The 27,153-nt window shown below is 43.3% G+C and overlaps 1 protein-coding gene across 3 annotated transcripts in view; it reads left to right on the top strand.

Moving 5' to 3' along the window:
- The window catches only part of SH3YL1 (SH3 and SYLF domain containing 1), a 121,134-nt gene that overhangs the window by 80,146 nt on the left and 13,835 nt on the right, over positions 1 to 27,153 (top strand). For 2 of the 3 annotated variants that reach the window (XM_077291335.1, XM_077291334.1), the window contains exon 9: positions 3,649 to 3,705. In XM_077291335.1, coding sequence (XP_077147450.1) covers positions 3,649 to 3,705 — 57 coding nt within the window. Of the gene's footprint in view, positions 1 to 3,648; positions 3,706 to 21,541; positions 22,768 to 27,153 lie in introns of those variants that run through there. The other variant, XM_077291336.1, reaches the window with a different exon arrangement.

Genomic DNA, 27,153 nt, shown 5'->3' with positions numbered 1-27,153 from the left:
AAATTGTATGGTTGCAGTGTAAAGCATGGAGAGTAAAAGAGCAGCAGCCTGAGCCACCGATGAGTCGAAAATACACAGGCTTGTTGTGGGAATACGGAAAAACCTATGTGATGGTGTAATACAGTCCATAGCAATAAGCCAATGTTTGTTACACTGTGTGACACCCTTCCACCTCCATTTTTAAGTTTTCGTGACTGGGTGAATATACGGCCATTTTATTGGTTGGATGTATGGCATTTAGGGTTCAGGTGTCACAGAGCACCATCAGTGGAAGGCTCGCAGCACTTAGAAGGGCTCCCGAGGACAGGCTTTGCACTAGCCACTTTGTTTAGCTTGTTCCAGGGGAACCCTAAGTCCTATACTGGGTCTTGAACTTACGCCATGGTGCTCCTCAGTTGATTTCATGGAGTGCTGGCCGGTGGAGCGGTCCAGCAGAGGATGAGTCAGAAAGTCTGATCAGTAAAATCAGTAAAAAGAGGTCAGGAAAAGAAAAAGTAAGTAGGTAATAAAGTAGTCAAAACCTGAGTTGGGGTCAGTAACTGGAATTAAACTAGCCGGGCCGAAGAGTAACTGGCGTGAACCAGAGCTTCTATAAACCGATCCAAAGATGGGAGTATCAAAAAAATAACCAAATTAAATATCTACCAAAGTACTGTATACCAATTGAAGGTAGAAAAATCCCAAATACTCCAGTAAAATAGGTTAAATATGCAGTATTAATCAGTAATTATTATTTTGTTAGTACAGAATAAAAACAACAAAACTCGCAGACATGATTACATATCTCGTTGGCAAAAGTGAGAAGTCGCTAATGTCTCATGAAAATGATAGTTATATCTAAATGTAAACAATAAGTCGGTTATTGTTCTAAATGGATCATAAAATATATATATATATATATATATATATATATATATATATATATATATATATATATATATATATACACACAGTGGGGCAAAAAAGTATTTAGTCAGTCAGCAATAGTGCAAGTTCCATCACTTAAAAAGATGAGAGGTGTCTGTAATTTACATCATAGGTAGACCTCAACTATGGGAGACAAACTGAGAAAAAAAATCCAGAAAATCACATTGTCTGTTTTTTTATCATTTTATTTGCATATTATGGTGGAAAATAAGTATTTGGTCAGAAACAAAATTTCATCTCAATACTTTGTAATCTATCCTTTGTTGGCAATGACAGAGGTCAAACGTTTTCTGTAAGTCTTCACAAGGTTGCCACACACTGTTGTTGGTATGTTGGCCCATTCCTCCATGCAGATCTCCTCTAGAGCAGTGATGTTTTTGGCTTTTCGCTTGGCAACACGGACTTTCAACTCCCCCCAAAGGTTTTCTATAGGGTTGAGATCTGGAGACTGGCTAGGCCACTCCAGGACCTTGAAATGCTTCTTACAAAGCCACTCCTTCGTTGCCCCGGCGGTGTGCTTTGGATCATTGTCATGTTGAAAGACCCAGCCACGTTTCATCTTCAATGCCCTTGCTGATGGAAGGAGGTTTGCACTCAAAATCTCACGATACATGGCCCCATTCATTCTTTCATGTACCCGGAGCAGTCGTCCTGGCCCCTTTGCAGAGAAACAGCCCCAAAGCATGATGTTTCCACCACCATGCTTTACAGTAGGTATGGTGTTTGATGGATGCAACTCCGTATTCTTTTTCCTCCAAACACGACAAGTTGTGTTTCTACCAAACAGTTCCAGTTTGGTTTCATCAGACCATAGGACATTCTCCCAAAACTCCTCTGGATCCTCCAAATGCTCTCTAGCAAACTTCAGACGGGCCCGGACATGTACTGGCTTAAGCAGTGGGACACGTCTGGCACTGCAGGATCTGAGTCCATGGTGGCGTAGTGTGTTACTTATGGTAGGCCTTGTTACATTGGTCCCAGCTCTCTGCAGTTCATTCACTAGGTCCCCCCACGTGGTTCTGAGATTTTTGCTCACCGTTCTTGTGATCATTCTGACCCCACGGGGTGGGATTTTGCGTGGAGCCCCAGATCGAGGGAGATTATCAGTGGTCTTGAATGTCTTCCATTTTCTAATTATTGCTCCCACTGTTGATTTCTTCACTCCAAGCTGGTTGGCTATTGCAGATTCAGTCTTCCCAGCCTGGTGCAGGGCTACAATTTTGTTTCTGGTGTCCTTTGACAGCTCTTTGGTCTTCACCATAGTGGAGTTTGGAGTCAGACTGTTTGAGGGTGTGCACAGGTGTCTTTTTATACTGATAACAAGTTTAAACAGGTGCCATTACTACAGGTAATGAGTGGAGGAAAGAGGAGACTCTTAAAGAAGTTACAGGTCTGTGAGAGCCAGAAATCTTGATTGTTTGTTTCTGACCAAATACTTATTTTCCACCATAAAATGCAAATAAAATGATGAAAAAACAGACAATGTGATTTTCTGGATTTTTTTTTCTCAGTTTGTCTCCCATAGTTGAGGTCTACCTATGATGTAAATTACAGACGCCTCTCATCTTTTTAAGTGGTGGAACTTGCACTATTGCTGACTGACTAAATACTTTTTTGCCCCACTGTATATATAATATTGAAAATAGATTATTTGCATTTGATATGGTCACATGCACACTTCTCAGCACATGACGTGAAGTGTTCCTGCATGGGTTAATTTATCTCCTCTCTCTGAATCCTACTCTCAACCTCTGTTTTAAGCTATAAAGTGAGCATAAACCACATGGGGTGATGCGTCCCCAAAATATCTTACTATCAGACAATCAAAAGGTCTTAATAAAGGATTTGAGCTTTAATATAAAAATATACAGTGCTTACTATAAGGTATGTGTATAGTTGTCTGTTTCCTTGAGGGAAGGAGAAGTGGATTATGGAGCACATCTGCGTACACAGTCCTCAAATGGGAACCCTTTCTCTTTGTGCCACCCAGCTTTTTATAGTCCTGACCATAGGCTCATATTTCCAGGATAACCCGATTGGCCCCTTTAAAAGATGCTGTTTGTGACAATTGGAAGTATTCTACACACCATCTGCTAACTCTGTGAAGCTGCCATGTTTGACACCTCTAGCATGCTCCCTGGAGACCCCCTGTAGTTCCTAGTTACTGCATTAAGAGCAGGCAGATGTGATGTCCTTTCTGTAGCCTTACCCAGTTGTTGTATACTTCCTTCACAGATATACATAAATTAGCACAAGTAACAATAATCAGGTACAAGTCGAATCAAAAATCATACTGCCAATTAGGTCAGAATGAAAACTCTGGTAAGTCTAAGTAGATGAATCCAGAGCATTAAACCAATAGAAACCAGAGGATGAATGAAATGTCTGCTCCAGACCTGCAGTCATATTGACTTCCCACTCCCCTGCCAGGCATGTTTCGCATATTGCTTCTTCAGGTGGTAACTTCATCAGGTAACTTCAATTATGCATCAGTTTAATCACATGATTGAAGACTGTATGATTTGCAGCTGTATTTAGCCTGAATAAGAGTAGTGTTCCTTATATTTGCTCTCTTAAAGTACTTAGTAAAGTTTTACACTTTTTTTTTTTTTTGAACGAGTGATCAATCTGACAAGTCTCCATTGTTGAAGTGACATTTTCTATCTTTCTTATTTTACAAGATATGACTCCATATTGTAACTTTTTTTTTTTCCTTTTCAGCTACGAGACCTACTCAGAGAAGTTTCCCCGACCTCTCCAGCTATAATATGAATGAGCGTGAGTATGAGCAGACTGGTACTTGATATTCTGTTTGATGCGAGGTTGCATGCAGCTACTCAGCCCTGGAAACCCATGAAGCTCCCAGAAAATATTTTTCATGCAGATGTTCAAACTAATATGGAGGTTTGGACTCTTCACTTATGGAGTCAGCAGAGCATTGCTGACTTTTATGCTCTGTTCCTCAGGACTCGTTGACCCCACTTCGTTACTTTACATGGTCTCCTCTTCTTCATGTCTACATTGCTGTGGTTCCTTAATGCCTCCATGTTTCAATACTGCCACACACAATACTGAAAGTTCTTCCCTAAAGTTCCTAAATATTTCTCAAACTGACTTATTACAATGGTGACAGCCAATTACAAGACCCAGACACAAATTTGGTCAGATCTTTAAAGGGAACCTGTCACTTAATTACCGTATTTTTCAGACCATAAGATGCACTTTTTCCAAAAACATTTTGGGGGAAAATAGGGGTGCTTTTTATGGTCGCAATATGCTTACAAATCCTGCGGCTGTGACGGTGCGGTGGGGCTCTTGGTGTGGCGGTCTGTGAGCCGGGGCAGTGGTAGCAGCTCTCTGTGCTCTGTGGGGGGCTCCGTCGGCATTTCATCAAAGCCCGGAGGCCCCTGCACATCCATTGCTGCCATGTTGCGGTGGCCTCCGGGAACATGGCCGCCGGACCGGGGGCGGTGTATGCTCAGATTCAGATCTCGTCCCGAGATCTCGGGATGAGATCTCGTTGCTGAGATTTGAATCTGAGCATGTGCCACCCTTGGCCCGGCGACCAAGTTCCCGGAGGTCACGTAACATGGCAGCAACGGATGTGCGGGGCCTCCGGGCTTTGACAAAATGCCGGTGGAGCTCCCCACGGAGCACAGAGAGCACCTGCCCCGGAGCTCAGCTCCCCTGCCCCAGCACAGAGCCGCAGCCACCGCACCAGCTTGGGATGGGATTTCCCGGAGGCCACCGCACCAGCCTGGGCCACCGAACGACCCCTGTAACCACTCCTCCACCTGTGCCGATCGCTTCCCTGGGAAGCTGAATTCGGACTGTAAGACGGATCCCCATTTGACACATTAGTTTTTTTTCCCTATTTTCCTTCTGAAAATTTGTGGTGCGTCTTATGGTCCGGTGCGTCTTATAGTCCGAAAAATACGGTATACTCTTCTAAGCTGCCCTCAATGTTGTTGGGGTGAGTTATGTTCATTTGTAAGATGTATCTATAAAGCTAAACGCCCCAGTATATCAGTTAAAAAATAAAGATTATAAGCATTTTTTATTTACTTGCCTTTAGTGTAAATCCCTCGGTTCCAGTCATGTGGGTGGTGCTGAATATCTGTAGTCACGCTCCTCCGGCCAGCAGTCATGTCCACCGCAGTTTGATTGATGGGCTGAACTGCCCAGACATCATGGTGCTCCCTGAAGAAGCTTGCATGAATGAGCCGATGTCCAGCTCCACCCACATGACTTAGAAAACCAGGGATTTACATAGACGGTGAGTACAGATTATACATGGTTTTATCTTGCTTATATACTGGGGTGTTTTTTATAGACACAGGTCAGGGATGAACATTGTATTATGTTCACGGCATCGGGGGCAGCTTAGTACCGGAAAATGTGACCATCCTCATAAAGTAACCCATTCTGTCACAAATGTTTGAAAGATCCAGATGTTATACACTTGTGATGATGGGACTGAATGAAGATTCTGAAATCCGCCATTAAGTGGTGTGTCCCAATACTTCTGTCTGTGTGGTGTACTTCACATACTGAATTATTAGGTGCAGACGGCCGTAGGTTCTCACATCCTAGTGAATGGGAACGATGATGCAAATGACACTCTGATTAAACCGTGATCAGCATAGTGTGATGTGATTCTCTTGGAGAAGATGGAGGAAAAAAATGTCCATGTTGTCAGTGCGCGAAAACTGGACGGCACTCCGATTTCATCCGCGCGCACTCATTGACTTTCATGGGCGAATGCCATCCAAATATCAGATTGAGCTCAGAACTCGGTCATACAGTGATGTTTTTTTTTTTTTCCTCCTTTCGGAGAGACCTTCTCCAAGCAAAAAAAATAACATTGGTCTGGGTTCGATCTGATGTCTTGTCGGATTGCACTTGGACCAATTTTAATATGGTCGTCTGCACAAGCCCAGAACGTGATGAAATCCTTTACCTGCTAAAGTGGACACATAGAGAACAATCAAGATTGGGAAGATGCACCTAAATAGCTTGGTGGCATTATTTGTACATGGTACTAGGATCAAGATTTCCTATTTTCCAGTAATGCTTGTAAATCAGACGCCTGTATAGTAGATGAATAATCTGTAAGTTTTGCTATGTGCATCCTTTTATTATATTAGATTTTATATAAGCTGCTGTGCACACACTGTCACGTTTCCCGGTATTCTCGGTGTGGGCAGGTGGTCACAGATCTGCATGTATGTGATTTGCCGCCTAGACTCCTGCTCTTTCTTCTCCTGGAGAAGCCTTGTGAGATTAGTCGGCACGTCCTATGGAGAATACTGGGCTACAGTGAGCACATCAGACTGTCACAATACACCAGGGTGAAGTCACAGAGCGTGACTGCAGGTCTTTCATTGGAGCCCTGACAACCACTTTAAAATGAGGTCTTTGGGAAGCTACGGACTGGCGTGGCGCCTGCCTGGCACGTGGGTACATCGCAGTTGAGTGATGAGCAGTCCTGAAGGGGATAATAGAAGCAGAGTTTATATAACCACATGGTGAATGGACATGTAAAAGGCTTCCCCGTAAAGCTCCTATTATTCCAGTAATCCGGAGGTGAAGGATTTCCCAGCCTTTTCTACATCTCGGCAGCTGTATTTATAAATCAAGTAAATATGTTAATCCCCCAGTGGTCTCCCCTTCTGGTTTCTCCTATCTGTTACATCACCACCTACAAAGACAAAGCAGAAAATGTACCCAAAATATTTTTAGTCTAATACTTACGAGGGAATCCTTTCTGGGGATTATCCAATACAGAACATGTTTTCAATCATTTCCATTTATGAATGAGGACAGTGGATTGTTGTGAATGAATGAATATCCTATGAGGAGGTTGGGGAGGGTCAGATACATGAAATGGGGAAAAAGCATTGAGACATCTACACATTATACCTACAGGAACTTTTATGACCGCCAGTTCTATGTCCAAACACATTAATGTGGCGTTCACCCACCTTTACAGCTATTACATCTTTTCCTCTTCTGGGAAGTTTTTCTACAAGAGTTTGGAGGTTTCTGGAGGAATGTTTGACCTTACAAATGTTCTTCTAGATGAAAGTGCAAACGCAGATGTTGGAGGAGAGGGCTGGACTCACAATCTCCAGTGAACTTCATCCCAAAAAGTGTTAGATGGGGTTGAGGTCAGGGCTTTAGTCATGTTTTTCCACACCAAACTCCCCTCCAACCATGTCTTTATGGACTGTTCCTACAAAGATGAAAGCTACTGTCTTGTGTGCTGATGGACTAAGATTTCCGTTCACTGGAATAAAGAGGGGACAATGCAGTCAGACAGATAACCTCCTGGCATTCACCAGACCCAGATTTGTCCATCAAATTCCAGATGAAGAAGTCTGCTCCATCACTGCACAGAACACTTCTCCACTTTTCTAGAATCCTTTGGCAGCTGCTTTGCACCACTCCATTCCACAATTGGCTTGGTGATGTAAGGCTAGGTTCACATTGCGTTAGGGCAATCCGTTTAGCGCTAGCGGATTGCGCTAACGCAATGTTTATTTAGGGGCCGCGTTAGGGGTCGCGTTAACGTCCCCGCTCTCGCAGATCCCGATCTGCGAGAGCGGGGAACGGACCTCGGGCGCGCCGCGGTATCTGCAAGCAGCGTCCGAGGCGCGCCACAGAAGAACGGCACATCGCTTGTCAAAAAGAGAAAAGGAGACCTACACGAAACCAGGGATCACCCAAAAAAATATATATATAAGAAATTACAAATTTTATTAAAGTCACACAAGACACATCAAACAATTAAAAACCACAAAATAGGTACATACCCCAACAGGGGGATGCCCCCCAAGACCACATGAAGGCTTATTCCACAAAGTATATACATATAAGGTACAAGGATATAATCAAAAATATATAACCTGTATGAACGTGGAAAAAAAAAATATATATATATATATATATAGCTGCTCCTCAATGTGTATAAATATTCTCTAGGCATATAATCACTATGACCTTTATAATATTACATAGGAATAGAGGCGTATAGTCACTATCTCCTTTCTAGTGCTAAATGGATCAAATACACCAGCAAATGGTACAGATGTGTAGCCCAGCACCTATAATAGGCCCAGATGCCGTACAAAATATCAGAAAATACTGGCACAGTAGTTGATGATCTAGATGCCAGAGACGCCTGGCACAGTACAAAAGGTAAATGAATGATAAACACTATACACACCCATGAATATTCCCATCCGCAAATATTGCAGTATAGAGATACAGAACAATACCTAACCACACTTAAAATATATGAGGAAGATACGAGTGTAAAAGGTGTAAAATATCAGAGAACGCCCTATTGGTCAGCCCGGAGCAGGAGACAGCACCCGTGGGGTGTAAAGCCGGTCTGAAAAGGGGGGCGCAGAGGCCCAACGCGTGTCGCCACGAGCGTGGCTTCGTCAGGGGCAAGGTGAACAGAAGAACGGCACATCGCTAGCGCAAGCCGAAAAAGGCCCGCGCTAGCGATGCGCTACAGGGAAACTTCACATTGCTGTCAATGGGTGCGCTAACGGACCCATTGCACGGCGTTAATTGCGACATTTTCACCGTGCAACGCTGTCCGTTAGCGTGCACACATTAACGCAATGTGAACCTAGCCTAAGACTTGAATGCAGCTGCTTTGCCATAGAAACCCAAGCAATGAAGCTCCTGGTTCATTATGTTTGTGCTGATGTTAGTTCCAGAGGAGGTGTCACAGGTTTACTGTGACAGAGGAGCCAGAAGACCGCAGCTTCTGATTTTTCTCCTGCATTGATTAGAAGCACTTCACCTTCATATTATATGGTGCAGGTTTCTTTTAGCAGTTCAGGGGTTAATTTGCTCAGTTGAGAGCTCTCGGAAGCGTTCCTGCATTAAGGCTCTCAGCTGTTCACTGTAAGCCACTCCACTCTCCTATATGTTCTAGGCCCTGGCTAGTACTCATTGCCTGCACAGCTGATTCTGCATGGTTGGAGGTTGGTGGTTGTTGTTGTTTGAGAAGGCGTTTGGTGGATTTATCTGAGACTGCTGCTATTTTTTGAGTGTGTGCTAATTCCCTTCCTTCTCCCACATTGGTTTTACCCCATCTTTCTCTCCCCGGTGTTTACCTTTGTTGTTACATTAGTATATTTGTATGATTTGGTATATTCCTTTATCCCTCTTTGTATTACCTTTTTAGTCTGGTTGGTGTGTTACTGTACACTGCTACTCCCCTCTTCCCTGGGTGGGGGAAGGGTACAGACTGAGGGCGGATTCAGGAGTTAAGGCAGGGAACGTGGCCCTGGCGTCTTCACCATCAGAAGTAATCGGGAACAGGGCGAGCTAGGGTGCCCCTAGCGTTAAGGACAGGGAAGGAGCCCCAGGACCTGGGACACCCATCAACAGAGCCTTGACAGGAGGTTTGGACTCCGCAGTTATGGAGTCAGCAGAGCGTTGGTGACTCCTCTGCTCCTTAGCACTCGGTCACCCAGGATTGTAACTTTACGTGGTCTCTACTTCTTGGCTTAGTTGCGCAGTTTCTTCAACTTTTGAATAATATCACTTGCAGGTGGCGGTGGACTATTCATGTGTCAGAAAATATTTAGCTTCACAAGTGACTTTGGTTTGTGGAAAATCGTGAGCCCCTCAGAATCAAGACATATCCTACCTTGCATATCGCTTATTTCTGTACCTTCTCATCATCGCGCTATTTTAGGTCTCTGTAATCTTCACCTCTTTTTACAGTCGTGACTCAGAAGATACAATAATACAGAGGGAATTATTTAAGTCTAATTAGCTATCATTTTGATTTGCTTTCTTTTTCTATTTCGATTCCTTCCATTTATTAATTGCCATTAAGACACCTTTATTTTTAATGCTTTTGCTGCCGGCTAAAATTTTCATGGCAAAATTTTTCTGTGTGCTTCATATACCTTTTATCATAAAATGGAACTTGTAATGTGTTCATTTAGTTGTAGACACTTCACGTCATCTAATTCCGTAGCATCATTATCAAAGTTCAGGCGGCAACCAAGCATTAAAATCCTTCTGAATGATCTGATTCACCCACTCTGTCCCATGGGCCCAAATGACAGCATAGGGAATGACGCAGCCCTCCTCCGCAGCAGCAAATTGAATGTCCTACGAGAAACCCGTCCAAAATTCTCTAGAGAGAAAACCTCTCATCCACTGTGGAGCTTTTTCTGTCGACAGTGACTAAACTAATAGCCCCCCTCTAGCCCATTTACTTAGTGTAGCAGTTGTAATAAAATCCCTGCTTTTCTCTGCTGCAGTACTGTGAATGCAGAGCCGCGTATAACCCCACCCACACCAATGATTGGTAGCTTTCTGTGTACACTGTTCATTGACAAAAAGCTGACAAACACTGGTTGGGGGTGGGGTTACACCGAGCAAGACACCTAGTCCTCAAGTGATAATCTTCTGATAATAAAACACCCATGTTATTGTAACAAGATACAGCCTAGTATGTGATACATTATTGTGATCAGGGTCTCGGGCCCTGTGTTATTCTGCTTTCGGATCACATGCCAAAAACCTGCTGACAGATTCTCTTTAACATATTTTACCCCCTTACATGCGCTGGTGATTGTTGAGGGTCCGGGTCCTGAAATCTCCACCGATCGCTCTAAAAACTGATCTGCTCTTTTCAGGAAGCTAAAGCACTCTGCTCCTGAATTCAATGTGTCTATGGGCTCAATGGAAAGTTTAGACTGGTGTGATGCTGACTCATTTCTCACGGCCAAGCTGCTGACGGAATAGAAAGGAGTCCGAGGTCAAAAGCCACGAAGGTACATCATAAACAGAAGGAAGACACAAAGGCATAGTCAGGTAACGTTCCAAGGTCATAATGCCAGGAGGATAGCTGATTAGAGCAGAAGGGGTTAAATAGATGGATGGTCAGAACAAGGTCAGGCAATGAAAGATCTACAAATACAATGCTAGGCACAGAGAGAGAAACCACACAGTAAATGTATATATGTCTCGCAGAGGTCCGAGAGTAAGAGCCCAGTTAAGTAGCCTGGAAATCACCTGGGATAATGAACAGCTGGAGACAGCCAGCACCTACCAGTCTTAGATTGGACTGCCGAGCTATCTGTAACTGCATCCAAGACACATTGAGGGGTGGAAGAGTCACAGTATCCCGTGTTCTAGGGGAAAGGGGGGGGCCTGCCGGACCTCCAGGCTTAACTTCACAGACTGCACTTTAAGTTTAATGTTCCTAGATGACAACCAAACCTTATCCCCAATCTTAAAAACAGGACCCACCGAAAGTCTTTTATCGACCTTCCGTTTTTGGTGAATCTGAGCAGTCCCAAGATTCTTTTGAACCTCCCTCCAGACATCCCCAAGTCTCTGTACACCTTCCTCCACCCCAGGACATTCAGAACTAATTCTACTAAATTTACCAAAATGGGGATGAAAACCATAGTTACAGAAACTGTGAGGTTCCAGTAGACTGATTTTAATTAACTGTTAAAAGCAAACTCAGCGAGAGGTAAAAATGAGGACCAGTCCTCCTGCCGAGCTACCGCAACACATCTTAAATTTGTTGCAAAGATAATAGGTGCTCTCAGTGTGACCATTGGTTTCAGGATGATAAGCAGATGACAATTACAAATCCTGAGTACAAAAAGCTCTCCAGAATTTAGAGACCAATTGCACTCCCCTATCAGACACTATGTTAAGATGAATCCCATGTAACCTTACAATATGAGAAATAAACAACCTGGAGAGTGTCTCTGCATTAGGTAATCCTGACAAAGGAACAAAATTATCTAGTTTTATGAATCTGCTATCTGGGTGGTAGTTGACAGTTTTCCTACCAGACAGAGGCAAATCCGTGATGAAATCCGTGGACAAACGAGTCCATGGTCTTTCTGGAATTGGCCTAGGAGCCAATTCCCCAGCTGACTGTCTGTGACTGACTTTAGTGCGTGCGCAGACTTCACAAAAAGATACAAAATATTTAATATTATGCATGGACCTCCACCAGAGCACAAGGGGTGTCATGAGGTTCTAGAGCATCCTTTAAAGGGAACCTGTCACCCCAAAATCGACGGTGAGCTAAGCCCACCGGTATCAGGGGCTTATCTACAGCATTCTGTCATGCTGTAGATAAGCCCCCGATGTAACCTAAAAGATGAGAAAAGCAGGTTAGATTATACTCACCTGGGCGGGCAGTCCAATCCAATGGGCGTCGCGGTCCGGTCCGGGGTCTCCCATCTTCATAGGATGACGTCCTCTTCTGCTCTTCATGCTGCGGCTCCAGTGCAGGCGTACTTTGTCTCCCTGTTGAGGGCAGAGCAAAGTACTGCAGTGCGCAGGCGCCGGGAAAGGTCAGAGAGGCCCGGCGCCTGCACACTGCAGTACTTTGCTCTGCCCTCAACAGGACAGACAAAGTATGCCAGAGCCGCGGCATGAAGACCAAAAGGGGACGTCATTTGATGAAGATGGGAGGCGCCGGACCGTGACACCCATCGGACCGGACCGGACCGGACCGCCCCTGCTTGAGTATAATATAACCTCTTTTTCTCATCTTTTAGGTTACATCGGGGGCTTATCTGCAGCATTACAGAATGCTGTATATAAGCCCCTGATTCCGGTGGGCTTACCTCACCCTCGATTTTGGGGGTGACGGGTTCCCTGTAAGTGTTTCAGTAAGACCTTTGTGGAACTGACATCTGCATCATTCCACAGAACTTTAATGGACCACTGCCAGAACTTAGTACAGTAATCCAGCTGTGCAACCCCCCCCAAACTGCACTTAAAGGGAACCTGTCACCTTGTTTTGCCGCTATAAGATGCGGCCACTGCCTTTCGGGGCTTATCTGCAGCATTCTATAATCCTGTAGACAAGCCCCCGGTCCGACCTGAAAGAGAAGAAAAACAAGTTTTATTATACTCCCCTGGGGGCGGTCCGGTCCGATGGGTGTCACAGGTCCGGCACCTCCCATCTTCATACGATGTCGTCTTCCTGCCGCGCTCCGGCGCAGGCGTACTTTATCTGCGCTGTTGAGGGCAGAGCAAAGTACTGCAGTGCGCAGGTGCTGGGCCTCTCTGACCTTTCCCGGCGCCTGCGCACTGCAGTACTTTTCTCTGCCCTCAACAGGGATTAGTACGCCTGTGCAGAAGCGCGGCACGAAGCAAGCAGGATGACGACATCGCATGAAAATGAGAGGCGCCGGACATGGGACCTGCGACACCCATCGGACCGGACCGCCTCCGGGTGAGTATAATAAAACTTGTTTTTCTTCTATTTCAGGTTGGACCGGGGGCTTATCTACAGCATTATAGAATGCTGTAGATAAGCCCCGAAAGGCAGTGGCCGCATCTTATAGCGGCAAAATGAGGTGACAGGTTCCCTTAAAGTGCTGTTTTTTGAGCAATTGGTTGGGGGGGGGGGGGTGTCTCATTTGACATCTAATAAATGCTCCAGTCTTGGGCCCCAGTGGGTCCTTCTCTTATTTGCTTCCATAACAGACCATGGTTTCTCCTGTCTGCATATAAAGTGGGGAAGCATACGTCTCGTGTTTGTAGCTACGCCAGCGTCCCCTTATTCTGCAGGTGATAGACAGAGAAGGGGTCTGGTTTAGCTGCTGATATGAATAGTCATATTCCCCAAACAACCTGGGAATAGTATACTCATATCCCAAGAGATTCAAGCAATAATAAATTATTAATTTTTTTTTTTATGATTTTATGTACGATATTAATTCAAGTGTTAGATATGAAATGACAAGGAAAACCTCCACAAGGGCACAGGAAATGCCTGAAGAACAAATAAACATAGTATAGAGATCCACACATGGGAAAAGCCAAGGGTATTAGATCGTAAAGTGCTGTGCTGTAGTAAGAGGTATAAGGTGATTCCAGGTTCCAAATGACCCCACACTCCTCCGGAAGAAGCTAGGCGAAACGTCGTTGGGGTAGTGGGACACAGAGCCTTAGACATCTAAGGCGGCAAATGTAATATTGGTTACTTACCCTTTTATATGTTTTACATTGCATGTATGCCACTTTTGAGATAATTTGGAACCTTAGGCTAACCATGTGGGTAGGAATTAATATCTCTATACCATTTAAGGCATTTCCTTTGTCCTTGTGGGGGGTTTTCCTATCATTTTATATCTAGCATTTGATTGTATGTATTCAACAAAAAATTATTTTTTAAATTTATTATTGCTCAAATCTCTTCTTATCCTGGGATATGAGTATACTGTTCCAAGGTTGTCTGGGAAAGATATATTTGGTGACGTGTCTAGTATTAGTCTTTTTTCAGGGACTATTCTGATTACGAACAGTCAGCCAGCTCCTTTAATATACAGCCCCTGTCACGTGTTGCTACCGGAAGCAGTCACTTGTTGGATTCAATCCAGAAGTCCTCCTGGGACCCATGATGAGACAACATTCAGATGTCCAGTGTGTTTAGTAAGTTAAATAAGTTACTCGGTTTTGCAGATTTACCTACTTTATGGTTTTTTTCATCAAAATAAAATATAGAGAAGGCAACTGGGAAAAACCAGGTAAAGGAACGAAACGTATAGACTTTCAGAACATGGAGTCCTGCTGAAGGCTAATCAAGGGCAATGGAGAACAGTTCTTGTGATATACTGGTCTTTCCCAGCCAGAAACTATATATTCTATTAACATAAATGTGATCCATCATGTAGTAGGATTCCGCACAGCATACAGTAGCTGCACAATGTAAGGCTACTCCTGTAATAACACAGGTGCGGGCTGAACCTTCTGTATAATGTGATGGGAAAATTGCCTAAAAGTTGTGCTGGTCCCAAGGAGCACGTATTAGATGGTTATCGATATCATTGCTACTTTCTGTCCAGGATGTTGGCTTTCCTTTTCGTTTTCTTAACGCCTACATTTTATGATTACGGTCATTATGTGGAGGTGTTTATTTTTGCAGCTTTGTATCATTAATCCTGGGAAAACTACTGTAAGAGAATAAGAATTAATTTTCTTTCTCCAGGTAATTCCCAAAGTTAGCCTGAATTCCCTATTGCAAGACTCGTTTTCACGTTGGGTTAACCAAAGGCTTTTGACGAACATTGACCATTCCAATATAAATAAGGCTCTTAAGAGTATTTTTCCCTACATTGTTCTCAACACAAGGAAAAACTACACCCGTGTAATAATATCCAATGTTTAGATGTGCATCTTTACCCTGAAGATTATTCTTTAAGTTCCAACAGTGCAGTGTTGACTCTACTGCTGACTTAAGGCCAGCTCCATTGTGGACCTCAAGGAAGGTCAGCCATGAGTATTTTTTGAATCTTCTCACCAATGTCTCTTCTTTGCATCACACCTAACCCCTTAAACTCTTTTCGCCTTTAGTCCATGCTCATGTCGAGGATTTCTGCCTCCTGTTGGGTGGATTGAGGAGGTTGTATTTTCACAATTGTTGAATTGTCCAGATTAATATAAAACAAAAGGCCGAGCAGGCTGTCTGTAGATTAATTCCAGGCATGGCATTTATTCCTAGTCTTGTTGAAAAGTTCACTAAAGAGTCCAACATTGACTTATAGTGTTGCCACCTCTCCTATAAGGGCATTTACACTACAAGATAATCGTGAATGAACATTGTTAAACACTCATTTCACGATTATCTTGTAGTGTAAACACGCTGCCGATGACCGTCAGGTGAAATGATCTTTCGTGCAGCACCAAAAAAAATAATTGTTCTTGGCAGTGGATCATCCTGTGTAAACGAAGACTTGCGTTGCCGAAAACTGACAGCCTGGGGACACTGAAAAATTACAGATGTCTATGTGCACATAATTTGCTTTGGTCTGCCTGTGCAAACAGGCATGCAAACGATTGTCGATCGGTGGTCTTATTGTGTCGTTAGTCGGTCCATCTAAATGGAACCCAAGTGATTGTTTCATTCTTCTGTGAGCAAGCAAAATACACATTCTTCTTCTCCCATGCAAAATTGTCTTTAAAAATCCATACTCCAGCTAATCTCTTTAAGGGGAACCAGTAATTTCCCCTAATATATTCCAAGCAATGCACATACAATACATTTTTCCCTCTAATCACAGCCCTGTACTTCTATAATTCTTGCCCTTGTAATAGAAATGGGGTCTGTATTCAGAGCCTTCTGAAGTTTATGCGCAGCAGCCAATTAGAGGAGACAGAGCTGCTCTGGGGATGGCGGCAGCAGTAGCCTGAACCAATGAGAAGACTGGAGGTGTGTCTCACACTAGCTTAGATACACTGTAGCTAAACTGTAGTTATAAATTATAGCTAATAGAACGGAGTAAAAAAGTTTGCAAGAAAAAAACAATCTGCTGAAACATATAGGCTACTTCATGAGCTAATGTGTGGGGTTTTTTATACATTTTGTTGCCAGACAAGTCTCTCATTTCTTGTTTGAGGGATTTTCATCCATTCTTCCTTGGAAAATTCTTCCAGTTCTGTGAGATTTCTAGGTTGTTTTGCATGCACTGCCATTTTGAGGTCTAGCTACCGATTTTCAATGATGTTCAGATCAGGGGACTGTGAGGGCCATTGTAAAACCTTCAGCTTGTGCCTTTTGAGGTTGTCTATTGTGGATTTTGATGTGTGTTTAGGATCATTATCCATTTGTAGAAGCCATCCTCTTTTCAACTTCAGCTTTTTTAACTGAGGGTGTTAATGTTTGCATCAAGAATTTGATGAAATTTTATTGAATCCATTCTTCCCTCTACCCGTGAAATGTTCCTCTTGCCATTGGCTGCAACACAACCCCAATTTGTGTGAATTTTGATGAAATTCTATGCATTTTTTTTTCCCCACTTAACTTTGATCATTATGGCCAAAAAGTTCGATTTTTACCCTTATCGGTTCTCAGGACGTGTTTCCAAAATGCATCAAGCTTGTGTAGATGTTCTTTTCACACATATTGCTTGGCTCAGCAGAGCATGTTTGTATTGTCAGCGTCGAGAGGAGTTCAAGCCATTGACGGACAACGCTACAAAGAATGGAGAATGCTGAAATGCAGACATTCTTTCTCCCGATAATCTGCCATTAGGGGATTGAGGGACCCCCTTGTTAGATTCATATGATGTGTCCCGCCACCTTTTTTCTATTTTTGTCCCCTAGATCTAGTCCTTTTTTATTGCTTTAGGAAATGTAATGTAGGACTGAGCTGCTTTAATCCCTTTTTATTTATACCGTGCACAGACGGTTTATTTTCTTTTACAGCAGAGGAAAACCTTTCTAAAAAGCTAATCTGGATTATCTGTGGTCTTGTCCGGGGAAGCCCCTTTTAATGGAGCTATGCTTGAAAGCATTTTAAGTGTTATCTGATAATGATGCATAATGTATGGCATTCAGAAAACCACACAGAACATTCAAGTCGAGATTCGTGTCACCATTAATGATTGAGCTAGATGTACCTGTGGGATTCAGACTGTTTAAGGTCAGTGTTTGTAGCATTAATTTTTATTCAGGATTGTACATCCACCATTCACCTACCCAAACAGATGCATTAATGTCTATGGGTATGAACCACTGACCCGATCCAGTACTTATCCCTTCACGTTGTAAATAAATACAATATGAATACAATTACAGCAAAAGCAAACTGTATATATATCAAGGTAAATGGTGCCTCATTACTTCATTATGTAGCAAATTGTAAAATGCTCAAAAAAATAAAGGGAACACTAAAATACCACATCCTAGACCTCTCTGAATGAAATATTCCAGTTGCAAATTTGTATTCATTGCATAGTGGAATGTGTTCAGAATAATAAAACATAACAATTATCAATGTAAATCAAAACTGGATTTGGAATGATGCTCAAAATCAAAGTGGAAAATCAAATTACAGGCTGATCCAACTTCAGTGGAAATGCCTCATTACAAGGAAAAGATGCTCAGTATTGTGTGTGTGGCCTCCACGTTCCTGTTTAACCTCCTTACAACGCCTGGGCATGCTGCTGATGAGGCGGCGGATGGTCTCCTGAGATATCTCCTCCCAGTCTGTGGTGCAAAGTAACGTTGGTGGATGGAGCGAGACATGATGTCCCAGTTGTGCTCAATCGGATTCAGGTCTGCAGAACGGGCGGGCCAGTCCATAGCTTCAATGCCTTTATCTTGCAGGAACTGCTGACATACTCCAGCCACATGAGGTCTGGCATTGTCCTGCATTAGGAGGAACCCAGGGCCAACCGCACCAGCATATGGTCTCACAAGGGGTCTGAGGATCTCATCTCGGTACATAATGGGAGTCAGGCTACCTCTGGCGAGCACATGGAGGGCTGTGCGGCCCTCCAAAGAAATGCTACCCCACACCATTACTGACCCATTGCCAAACCAGTCATGCTGAAGGATGTTGCAGGCAGCAGATCGCTCTCCACGGCATCTCCAGACTGTTACGTCTGTCACATGTGCTCAGTGTGAACCTGCTTTCATCTGTGTAGAGCACAGGGCATAATCCTGGTGTTCTGTGGCAAATGCTAAGCATCCTGCACAGTGTTGGACTGTGAGCACAACCCCCATCTGTGGACGTCGGGCACTCAGACCATCCTCATGGAGTGGGTTTCTAACTGTGCAGACACATGCACATTTGTGGCCTGCTGGAGGTCATTTTGCAGGGCTCTGGCAGTGCTCCTCGTGTTCCTCCTTGCACAAAGGCGGAGGTAGCGGTCCTGCTGCTTGGTTGTTTCCCTCCTACAGCCCCATCCACGTCTCCTGGTGTACTGGCCTGTCTCCTGGTAGCGCCTCCAGCCTCTGGACACTACGCTGACACACAGCAAACCTTGCCACAGTTCACATTGATGTGCCATCCTGGATGAGCTGCACTACCTGAGCCACTTGTGTGGGTTGTAGAGTCCATCTCATGCTACCACGAGTGTGAAAGCACAACCAACATTCAAAAGTGACCAAAGCATCAGGCAGAAAGCATTGGTACTGAGATGTGGTCTGTGGTCCCCACCTGCAGAACCACTCCTTTATTGAGTGTGTCTTGATAATTGCCAATAATTTCCATCTGTTGTCTATTCCATTTGCACAACAGCATGTGAAATTGATTGTCAATCAGTGTTGCTTCCTAAGGCTACTTTCACACATCAGGTTTTTGCCGTCGGGCACAATCCGGCTAATTTAAAAAAAAAAACAGATTTTTTTTTTTTTTTTTCTGCCGGATCGTTTTTTTTCTCATAGAGTTGTATTAGCACCGGATTGCATCTGATGGCCTAACGTTTCATCCGTTTTTTGCTGGATCCGTAAAATTAGTTTTCCGGCAGCAGGAGAAAATGTCCAGAGGAACGTTTTTTCTGTCTGACGGAAAACTGCACAGCAACTGATCCGGCGAAAAACGTATGAAGAGTGAGGTGAAATGACCGTATCCAGTTTTTTACACAAATCATGCATTTTCCATTCTGGAATCTCTCAAACCCGGGGAGAACATACAAACTGCTTGAAGATGTTGTCCTTGGTGGGATTTGATCCCAGGACCCCAGAGCTGCAAAGCGACAGTGCTAACCACTGAGCCACCATACAGTGCTAACCACTGAGCCACTTATATTCAGATCTCATCATTGCCACAACTGTTCTAGATTTCTAATAAAATACGAGCTTTAAAGGATTATTCTCATCGTGAAAAATGGTTAAAATGGCAAACTGCTTTTAAAAAGAGCAACGTTGCAATTTACTTGATAATAACAATCTCCGTTCTTGAAAATGGAGGGCCTTTTACATGTTTTCTTTACTGCTCATTGCCAATGTTACCGGCCACCTCTTCAGTCTATCAGCGGTGTCTAGGTTACTAGGCAAGGAGGGCAGGGCTTGCAGGCTCTGCTGTAAAGCTTGTAAGCGCTGCTCTGAGACTAGCTGGATCCATCCTACTTCAGTGCTCCTGCGCTCCTCCCAATACTGCACAGGGTAAGCTAAATCTTCTGTCCACATTGGAAAACACACCATTTGGGCCAACAGTGCACCCATGCTGGTGGGCCGAACTTTAAAAAGAGCGGATCACTCCTGGGGAGACATGGGAGCGAGGGGTGCTCCGGAGGATTGATGCTGAGAACAGCCCTTTCATTAGGTTTTGTCTATGGAATCTGGTACCAACATGTTATGAATGTCTTTTTTTCCCGTCCAACTCCTGCATAGCTCCCCTGTTGATCCATGTGCTAGCCAAAAAATGAATTGCCTTTTGGACAGTCATTACCTTTTAGTCTCCAAGCCGTATTTGACACCATCTCCGTATATGCCTCTCTGTTGACCTGGATAACTCCCCAAGTCATCCACAGTGCCAAGGAAATGCTGCACCTTTGCTGTTCCTTGGAATATTATTGCTCGCTTGATTTTTTTTTTTTCAGTCCCTATTCCCTCAGTCCCGGACATTGCAGTTGGACTGAGCAGAAGTGAGCTATGCTGGCTCTGTGGATTACATTGGAGATGCCATCCATATCAATCAGAGGTGGAGGGTCAGCATTCGCGGGCATAGAGGGGGTCATCGGGCCCAATATTGAACAATGCCGGACAATTTCAAACTGTTTTGCACTTATGCGGAGGAAATGACAAATGAAGTAACTTTTGCAGTAGATCTCGATCAAACAGCTCCTCAGCTCCTACCGACTTGTGTCTACAGCTCCAATACATATCAAAGGAAAATGGTCAGGCATGTTGGCATCCATATTCTCAGGAATAGTGGGGCTCTCTCTCTTGGATTTATTTATTTTTTATTTACTTTTGTAGCTCCATTAATTCCTCAGTGCTTTACAATGCTTTAGATTTTGAGCCCCAATGGGGACAGCAATAATAGATTCACAATCACTAGGTTTGTGGAGCGTGGGAGGAAAATGGAGGCGATCCATACAAACTTCCTGCAGATGTTGTCCTTGGTGGGATTTAATCTCCAGATCCCAGCACTGCTAGGATGCCGTGCTAACCACTGAGCCACCGTGCTGCCCATTTGGACTTATTGCATATTTATGGTATATGATATAGCTTCAGTTTTATCTGGAGATTTGTTCTTGATAAAGGAAGTGCTATGGATGGGTATGCAGTCAGTATTAACTGCCCAAACTGGGTGCCTTAAAGGGAATGTGTCATCAGAAAATTACTGCTTAAAATGTGTTTTGTTTAGTGATGAGCGAATATACTCGTTACTCGAGATTTCCTGAGCACGCTCGGGTGTCCTCCGAGTATTTTTTAGTGCACGGAGATTTAGTTTTTACTGCCACAGCTGAATGATTTACATTTGTTAGCCAGCTTGATTACATGTGGGGATTCCCTAGCAACCAGGCAACCCCCACATGTACTTATACTGGCTAACAGATGTAAATCATTCAGCTGTGGCAATAAAATCTAAATCTCCGAGCACTAAAAAATACTCGGAGGACACCCGAGCGTGCTCAGGAAATCTCGAGTAACGAGTATATTCACTCATCATTAGTTTTGTTTAATGTTTTTTTTTGTTGTTGTTTTTTTTTTCATATATCTGAGAATAATCTGAATAATCTGCTCATAGTATAAAGAAAAGCAGCCTGTACACCTCAGTATTACTTGTTTGTAAGCATTAAACAAAATCATCTAGCGAATATTCTTCTACACACGGGTTCCTTCGTCTTCTATCTCCTAGAGTCCCATGTATGGGAGTATCCGTTCCAGCATTCTGATCGGAGAGCGTTTCCTCTGCCGGCGTATCACCAGTGGTGTGGGTGAAGGAAGTTGGCTCCTTTGTGTATGCATCGCCTGTGACCGAGAAACACCCGGGTTGTCCACCAGCCACCTTTTCGGTGCTGACACTTGAAACACTCACCAAGGTCGAGAACAGTGCCTAAAGTGGATCTGCCTAATCGGGAGTCAGAGGCGAGCTGATCACTGGGGCACGGGTTCTAATCGAAGCAGAATTGTATGCTCACTATGTCATGCATATTTCAGCATTATTTATTAACTGGTTGACCATCTAAAAGGTCCCCATACACATAATATGAAAGTGGACCGAACCAGCTGATTTCAACAGGACTGGCCAAGCAACTCTTCCTCGACTGTTGATGTCAGGGTAGGGAAGGACAGGCTGTTGTAATTTCAATAACTGGTCCTCTTGTGTTCTGGATAAATAAGTGACTGTTAGAGATGTCTTGCAGAGGATGTCTCCTTTTTACACACAGAAAACTCATGAACACTTGGCCAAGCTCCCATAAGTATGGGTGAGTCAGGAAAGAGATGTCGTCCTAACAGAAGTTTGAACAACTGCTATCTTGTGTATTGCCAGCAGAAGCCTGTTCCTGTAAGCAAGATATTGTATTTATATTGCCCCGGGTCAACCAGAAAAGATGGGCATGTCTTACTAACTCCAAAAAGCTAAAAGCGAGCAGGGGGTGTTGTCATCGCTTTGCAGTATACGTTTAGTTTCATTTAGGATTCGATCAGTCTTTTTGAAAAAGTAATGAAAATTGGGGAAGGATGTTCTTATAAGAAAAGTAGGAAAGCAACTTTTCCTCCATAGTTCCTCACTTCTTTGTCCTAGTTTAGTTGTTGTATTTGGTGAAATTGAGGACATTTTCTACATTCTCCTCGTGTTGTGATTTCACTGTATAATGTCTCTCCTTGGGGGCGCCGATTCCATTTGGTTTCTCTATCTGTTGAAAGTGCAGGTGGTGCGTAGAGGACAGAGACTAGTGATATTTGGATGTTTTTTTCCGAATGTCCTCCAGAGAATTTTACGCAACATCTTGGTCGGCAATGCAGTAGAATACAACATTTTGGCAGATGTGCAGACTTCAATCTGATAGATGCTTATTAATCTGTGTACTAAGTATTTTCAGAATTGTGGGTCTAAAATAAATGCATCTGTAGACGTGAGTATGGGGTGTTATATGATCGAGCTCTACCTTAGGAAGTAATGGAACCATTTGGTTGGATCGACAAACTTCAAGCTTTGCCAAATATATAAAGACAAATATCATTCTGCATCATCATTCTTGTATCATTGTTGTATTAGCATCATTGTATGTAACCAGTAATGCAATGAATATTAAGCCATACACGGACAATACTTGTATATTAAGTTGGGGTATAATGAGGTGCTATCAGACCACTATTGGTTGTCAGCCACCTTTCCTAGAAAATGACCTTTAAAGGGATTGTCCGGTATAAATTGATAAGTCTGCAGTCACTCTGTGCGAGTGCTGACCTATCAATCTCCCAGTGCACGCATTCTGCGGTGCAGGAATTAGATAGATTCTACAGGGTATGTATGAGTTATACATGCTCCTGGCGAGAGCCTGTCTAGTGGGCATGACCTCGCTCCATACTCTTGCATGGAGCAAAGCCGCTCCCCATCTAGTAAGACGACCGTCCAGGGGGCATGGCCAACTAGAGGGTTCAGCCTCATTCCATAAAAGTGTATGGAGCAAGGCTGCACCCACTGGCCGGGAGTATGTATAATTCATACATACACTCCGATCCCAAGTCAGAAACCGGCAAATCTGCACAGTGCGTGCAATAGAGTGACTGCAGACTTAGGCCAGAGTCACACTATCAGTATTTGGTCAGTATTTTACATCAGTATTTGTAGCCAAAACCAGGAGTGGAACAATCAGAGGAAAAGTACAATAGAGGCACATCACCACTTCTGTATTTATCATCCACTCCTGGTTTTGGCTACAAATACTGATGTAAAATACTGACCAAATACTGATAGTGTGACCCCAGCCTAATCCATTTGGACCGGACAATCCAATTAAAGTTAAGTTCACACTATGAGTTTTTGGTGAGTTTACAGTTCCAGCAAAGTGGATGGGATTTATAGAAATCTCAAGTCCTGTTCCTTTTTTTTTTTTACGCTGTGTAAACTCAGCCTCGAAGCATGTTTTGAACTCCACGACATATCAATTTCTCTTGCGGGTACTCAGAGTTTTGTGTGGATTTTCCCCATAGAATTAGATGCAGAGAATAAGCAGGTTAAAAACACATGTTCAGTTGTGCTCAAAAGTTTACATACCCCCGCAGAATTTGTGCTTTCTTGGCCTTTTTTCAGAGAATATTAATGAAAACACTAAAACTTTTTCTCCACTCATGGTTAGTGATTGGGTGAAGCCATTTATTGTCAAACTACTGTGTTTTCTCTTTTTAAATCACAATGACAACCCAAAACATCCAAATGACCCTGATCAAAAGTGCATATACCATGGTGATTTTGGCCTGATGACATGCACAGAAGTTGACACAAATGGGTTTGAATGGCTACTAAAGGTAACATCCTCACCTGTGACCTATTTGCTTGTAATCTGTGTGTGCACATAAAAGCTGAGTGAGTTTCTGGGATCCAGACAGACTCTTTCATCTTTCATCCAGCCACTGACACATTTCTGGATTGTGATTCATGGGGAGAGCAAAAGAATTTTCAACTGATCTATGGGAAATGGTAGATAAACTGTATAAAACAGGAAAGGGATACAAAAAGATATTCAAGGAGTTGATAATGCCAGTCAGCAGCGTTCAAACTGTGATTAATAAATGGAAAATCAGGGGCTCTGTAAAAACAAAACCACGGTCAGGTAGACCAGCAAAAATGTCGTCCACAACTGCCAGGAAGATTGTTTGAAATACTGGCACTGTGGCCATTTCAAGATGCACAATAAGGAAGCACTTGAAGAAAAATGGGCTGCATGGTCGAGTCACCAGAAGAAAGCCATTACTGCGCAAATGACACAAAGTATCTTGCCTACAATACGCAAAACCGCACAGAGACAAGCCTCAAAACTTCAGGAACAAGGAATTTGGCGTGATGAGACCAAAATTGAACTTTTTATCCACAACCATAAACTTTACATTTGGAAAGAAGTCAACAAGGCCAATGATGAAAGGAACACCATTCCCACTGTAAAGCATGGAGGTGGAGCCTGATGTTTTGGGGATGTGAGCTACAAAGGCACAGGAAACTTGTTCAAAGTTGAAGGAAAGATGAATGCAGCACATTATCAGCAAATACTGGATTGCAAATTTGCAATCATCAGCCCGGAAGCTGCGCATGGGATGTACTTTGACATTCCAAAATGACAACGATCCAAAACGCAAGGCCAAGTCGACCTGTCATTGGCTACATCAGAACAAAGCGAAGGTTCTTCAGTGGCCTTCTCAGTCTCCTGACCTCAATATCATTGAGACACTCTGGGGAGATCTTAAGCACGCAATTCATGCAATTCTGCCGGGGTATGTAAACTTTTGAGCACAACTGTAATATGCACTTGACAATATCAATAAAGCATTATCAAACCCAAATGACAAGGTGTCAAAAACAAAAAAGCAGCTTTATTTGAAGCCTCATATATGAAAAAGAAACCAAAACCGCAGCATAAAAAATACAGTAAAAGCACAGAAGTGAAAAAACACAAGTAACCTACTTTACCTAACATTTGCAGAGACTCTCCAACAGCAAAAACTCACCAAGTACTCATCGTGTGAACACAGATATATTAAGATACTTCACGTATGAAAACAGTTACAAATAAATGAAATATATGTATTTTCTTATTGGAAGCTTTCTATCTCTTGCTGAACTCTGGCTGTTGGGCTTCTAGTTGTGGCTCTTCGTGTAGCGCTGAATGGAGTTTGGGTCTTATTCTTGGGTTTCTATGAATTTTCACAGTTTACTGACATTCCTAAAACACTGATGGTTTTCTTGGCTTTCTATGACATTGCTCTGCAGTGTGTAATATAGTTTGTAAATTATGAGCCCCATTAGGGATTTAGACAGTGTTCACATCACATTTTTACCCTTTGATCAAGACTCAATCTGGGGCTTTTATTATTATTCTTCACTTATGTAAAGCGCTGAGGAATATTATGGTGATAAACAAGCAAAGTGTAATAATTTAGATTGTGAGCCCCAATAGGGACAGTGATGACACTGTCTCCATTGGGGTTTACAATCAAAATTCCCTGTCATTATGTCTTTGGAGTATGGGAGGAAACTGGAGAAAACCAACACAAACACGGGGAGGACATAGATGCAGATGTTGTCCTTGGTGTGATATGAATCCATGACCACACGGCTGCAATGCTAGCCACTGAGCCATGCTGCCACCTGAAGCCCTGAAAAAGCAAGATTTGGCCAGAAATCCCACTGAGCTATTCACTGTAAGGAGACCGATAGATACAGCTTGTGTTCTCGGAAGGCTCAATTCCAGTCATATCCTTTCTTTTCTAGGTGGACACTCGTAGACCACGTGTCTTTATCTGCCTAAAATGATGGACGATGCCAGAACAGAGGCAAGATGGAGTACAAAGTGACTGTAGCCTTTATATAGTGAATGGCTCTCTGGATTTCCATCTGAATCCACTTTTTCGAGGCTTCAGATGTTGGCTCCTGATGGAGTCTTTAACGTAGGGCCAAGCTTGACGTGAACATAGTCTTAGCCTGATGTGAATGGTGACAACCTGTAAACAGTGCTTTGGAATATGTTGGTGCCATACCAGCAGCAAGCAATAATTCTCTCGTAGAATACATAAGATCTTAAATATTCTGACTTATCCAGAGCGTATAATGAGTCTCGTCATTGTGAAGCCTCCTTTGTTTCATCCCCTCTATTCTTAAGCCTTCCTTCCATGGGAATGAATCACCATTCTGCTGTAGGATCTAGACTATACAGTATAAACACCAGTAACCTAATAATTCAAGCAAGGATTTCTATTACAAAGCCCATTGTAATCCAATCCTCACATAATTATCTTCATGTCAGCAGTGTGGCCGCCGTTGACTGGAGAAGCGGAGCTGTGGGATTAGGTGCTGGTTATGTTCTGGTGTCAAAATCAAAGGAGATCTGTAGGGGAAAAGCTCCGAATATTGTTCTTAGAACTAAAAATGCTTAAGACTTCTTACTGCGAATGTAGAAGATGCTGAAATGTGCAGTAGAGCTTACGACATTGTGGCGTAAGGTTTATAATGAATGCCCGTGGCATATGTCCTCCAGCTTTCCGCAGTCTCTCAACGGCAAGTTGATATTAAATTTTGCAATTTTGACATCTTAACCAAGAACGGTGTGGCCCAGAGATGTAGCCATAGGAGGTGCAGAGATATCAGTCAGACAACCCAATGGTCGTGTCTGTTGGGTGGAGGCAGCAAGGTGCTCACCCTTTGCAGCTCTTGTGGCGAGGATGCACTGGTCTCCTGGTCAGTCTCTGTACGTCCTGCACCAGTGATGAGGCGTTGAGATGGGATCACTAAAGCCTGTGATAGGCTGCAGA

This window comes from Ranitomeya variabilis, chromosome 2, assembly GCF_051348905.1.
Source record: "Ranitomeya variabilis isolate aRanVar5 chromosome 2, aRanVar5.hap1, whole genome shotgun sequence".
Taxonomy (NCBI): domain Eukaryota; kingdom Metazoa; phylum Chordata; class Amphibia; order Anura; family Dendrobatidae; genus Ranitomeya; species Ranitomeya variabilis.
The sequence above is the reverse complement of the archived record's forward strand: the minus strand, read 5'-3'. Positions and strand labels throughout refer to the sequence as shown.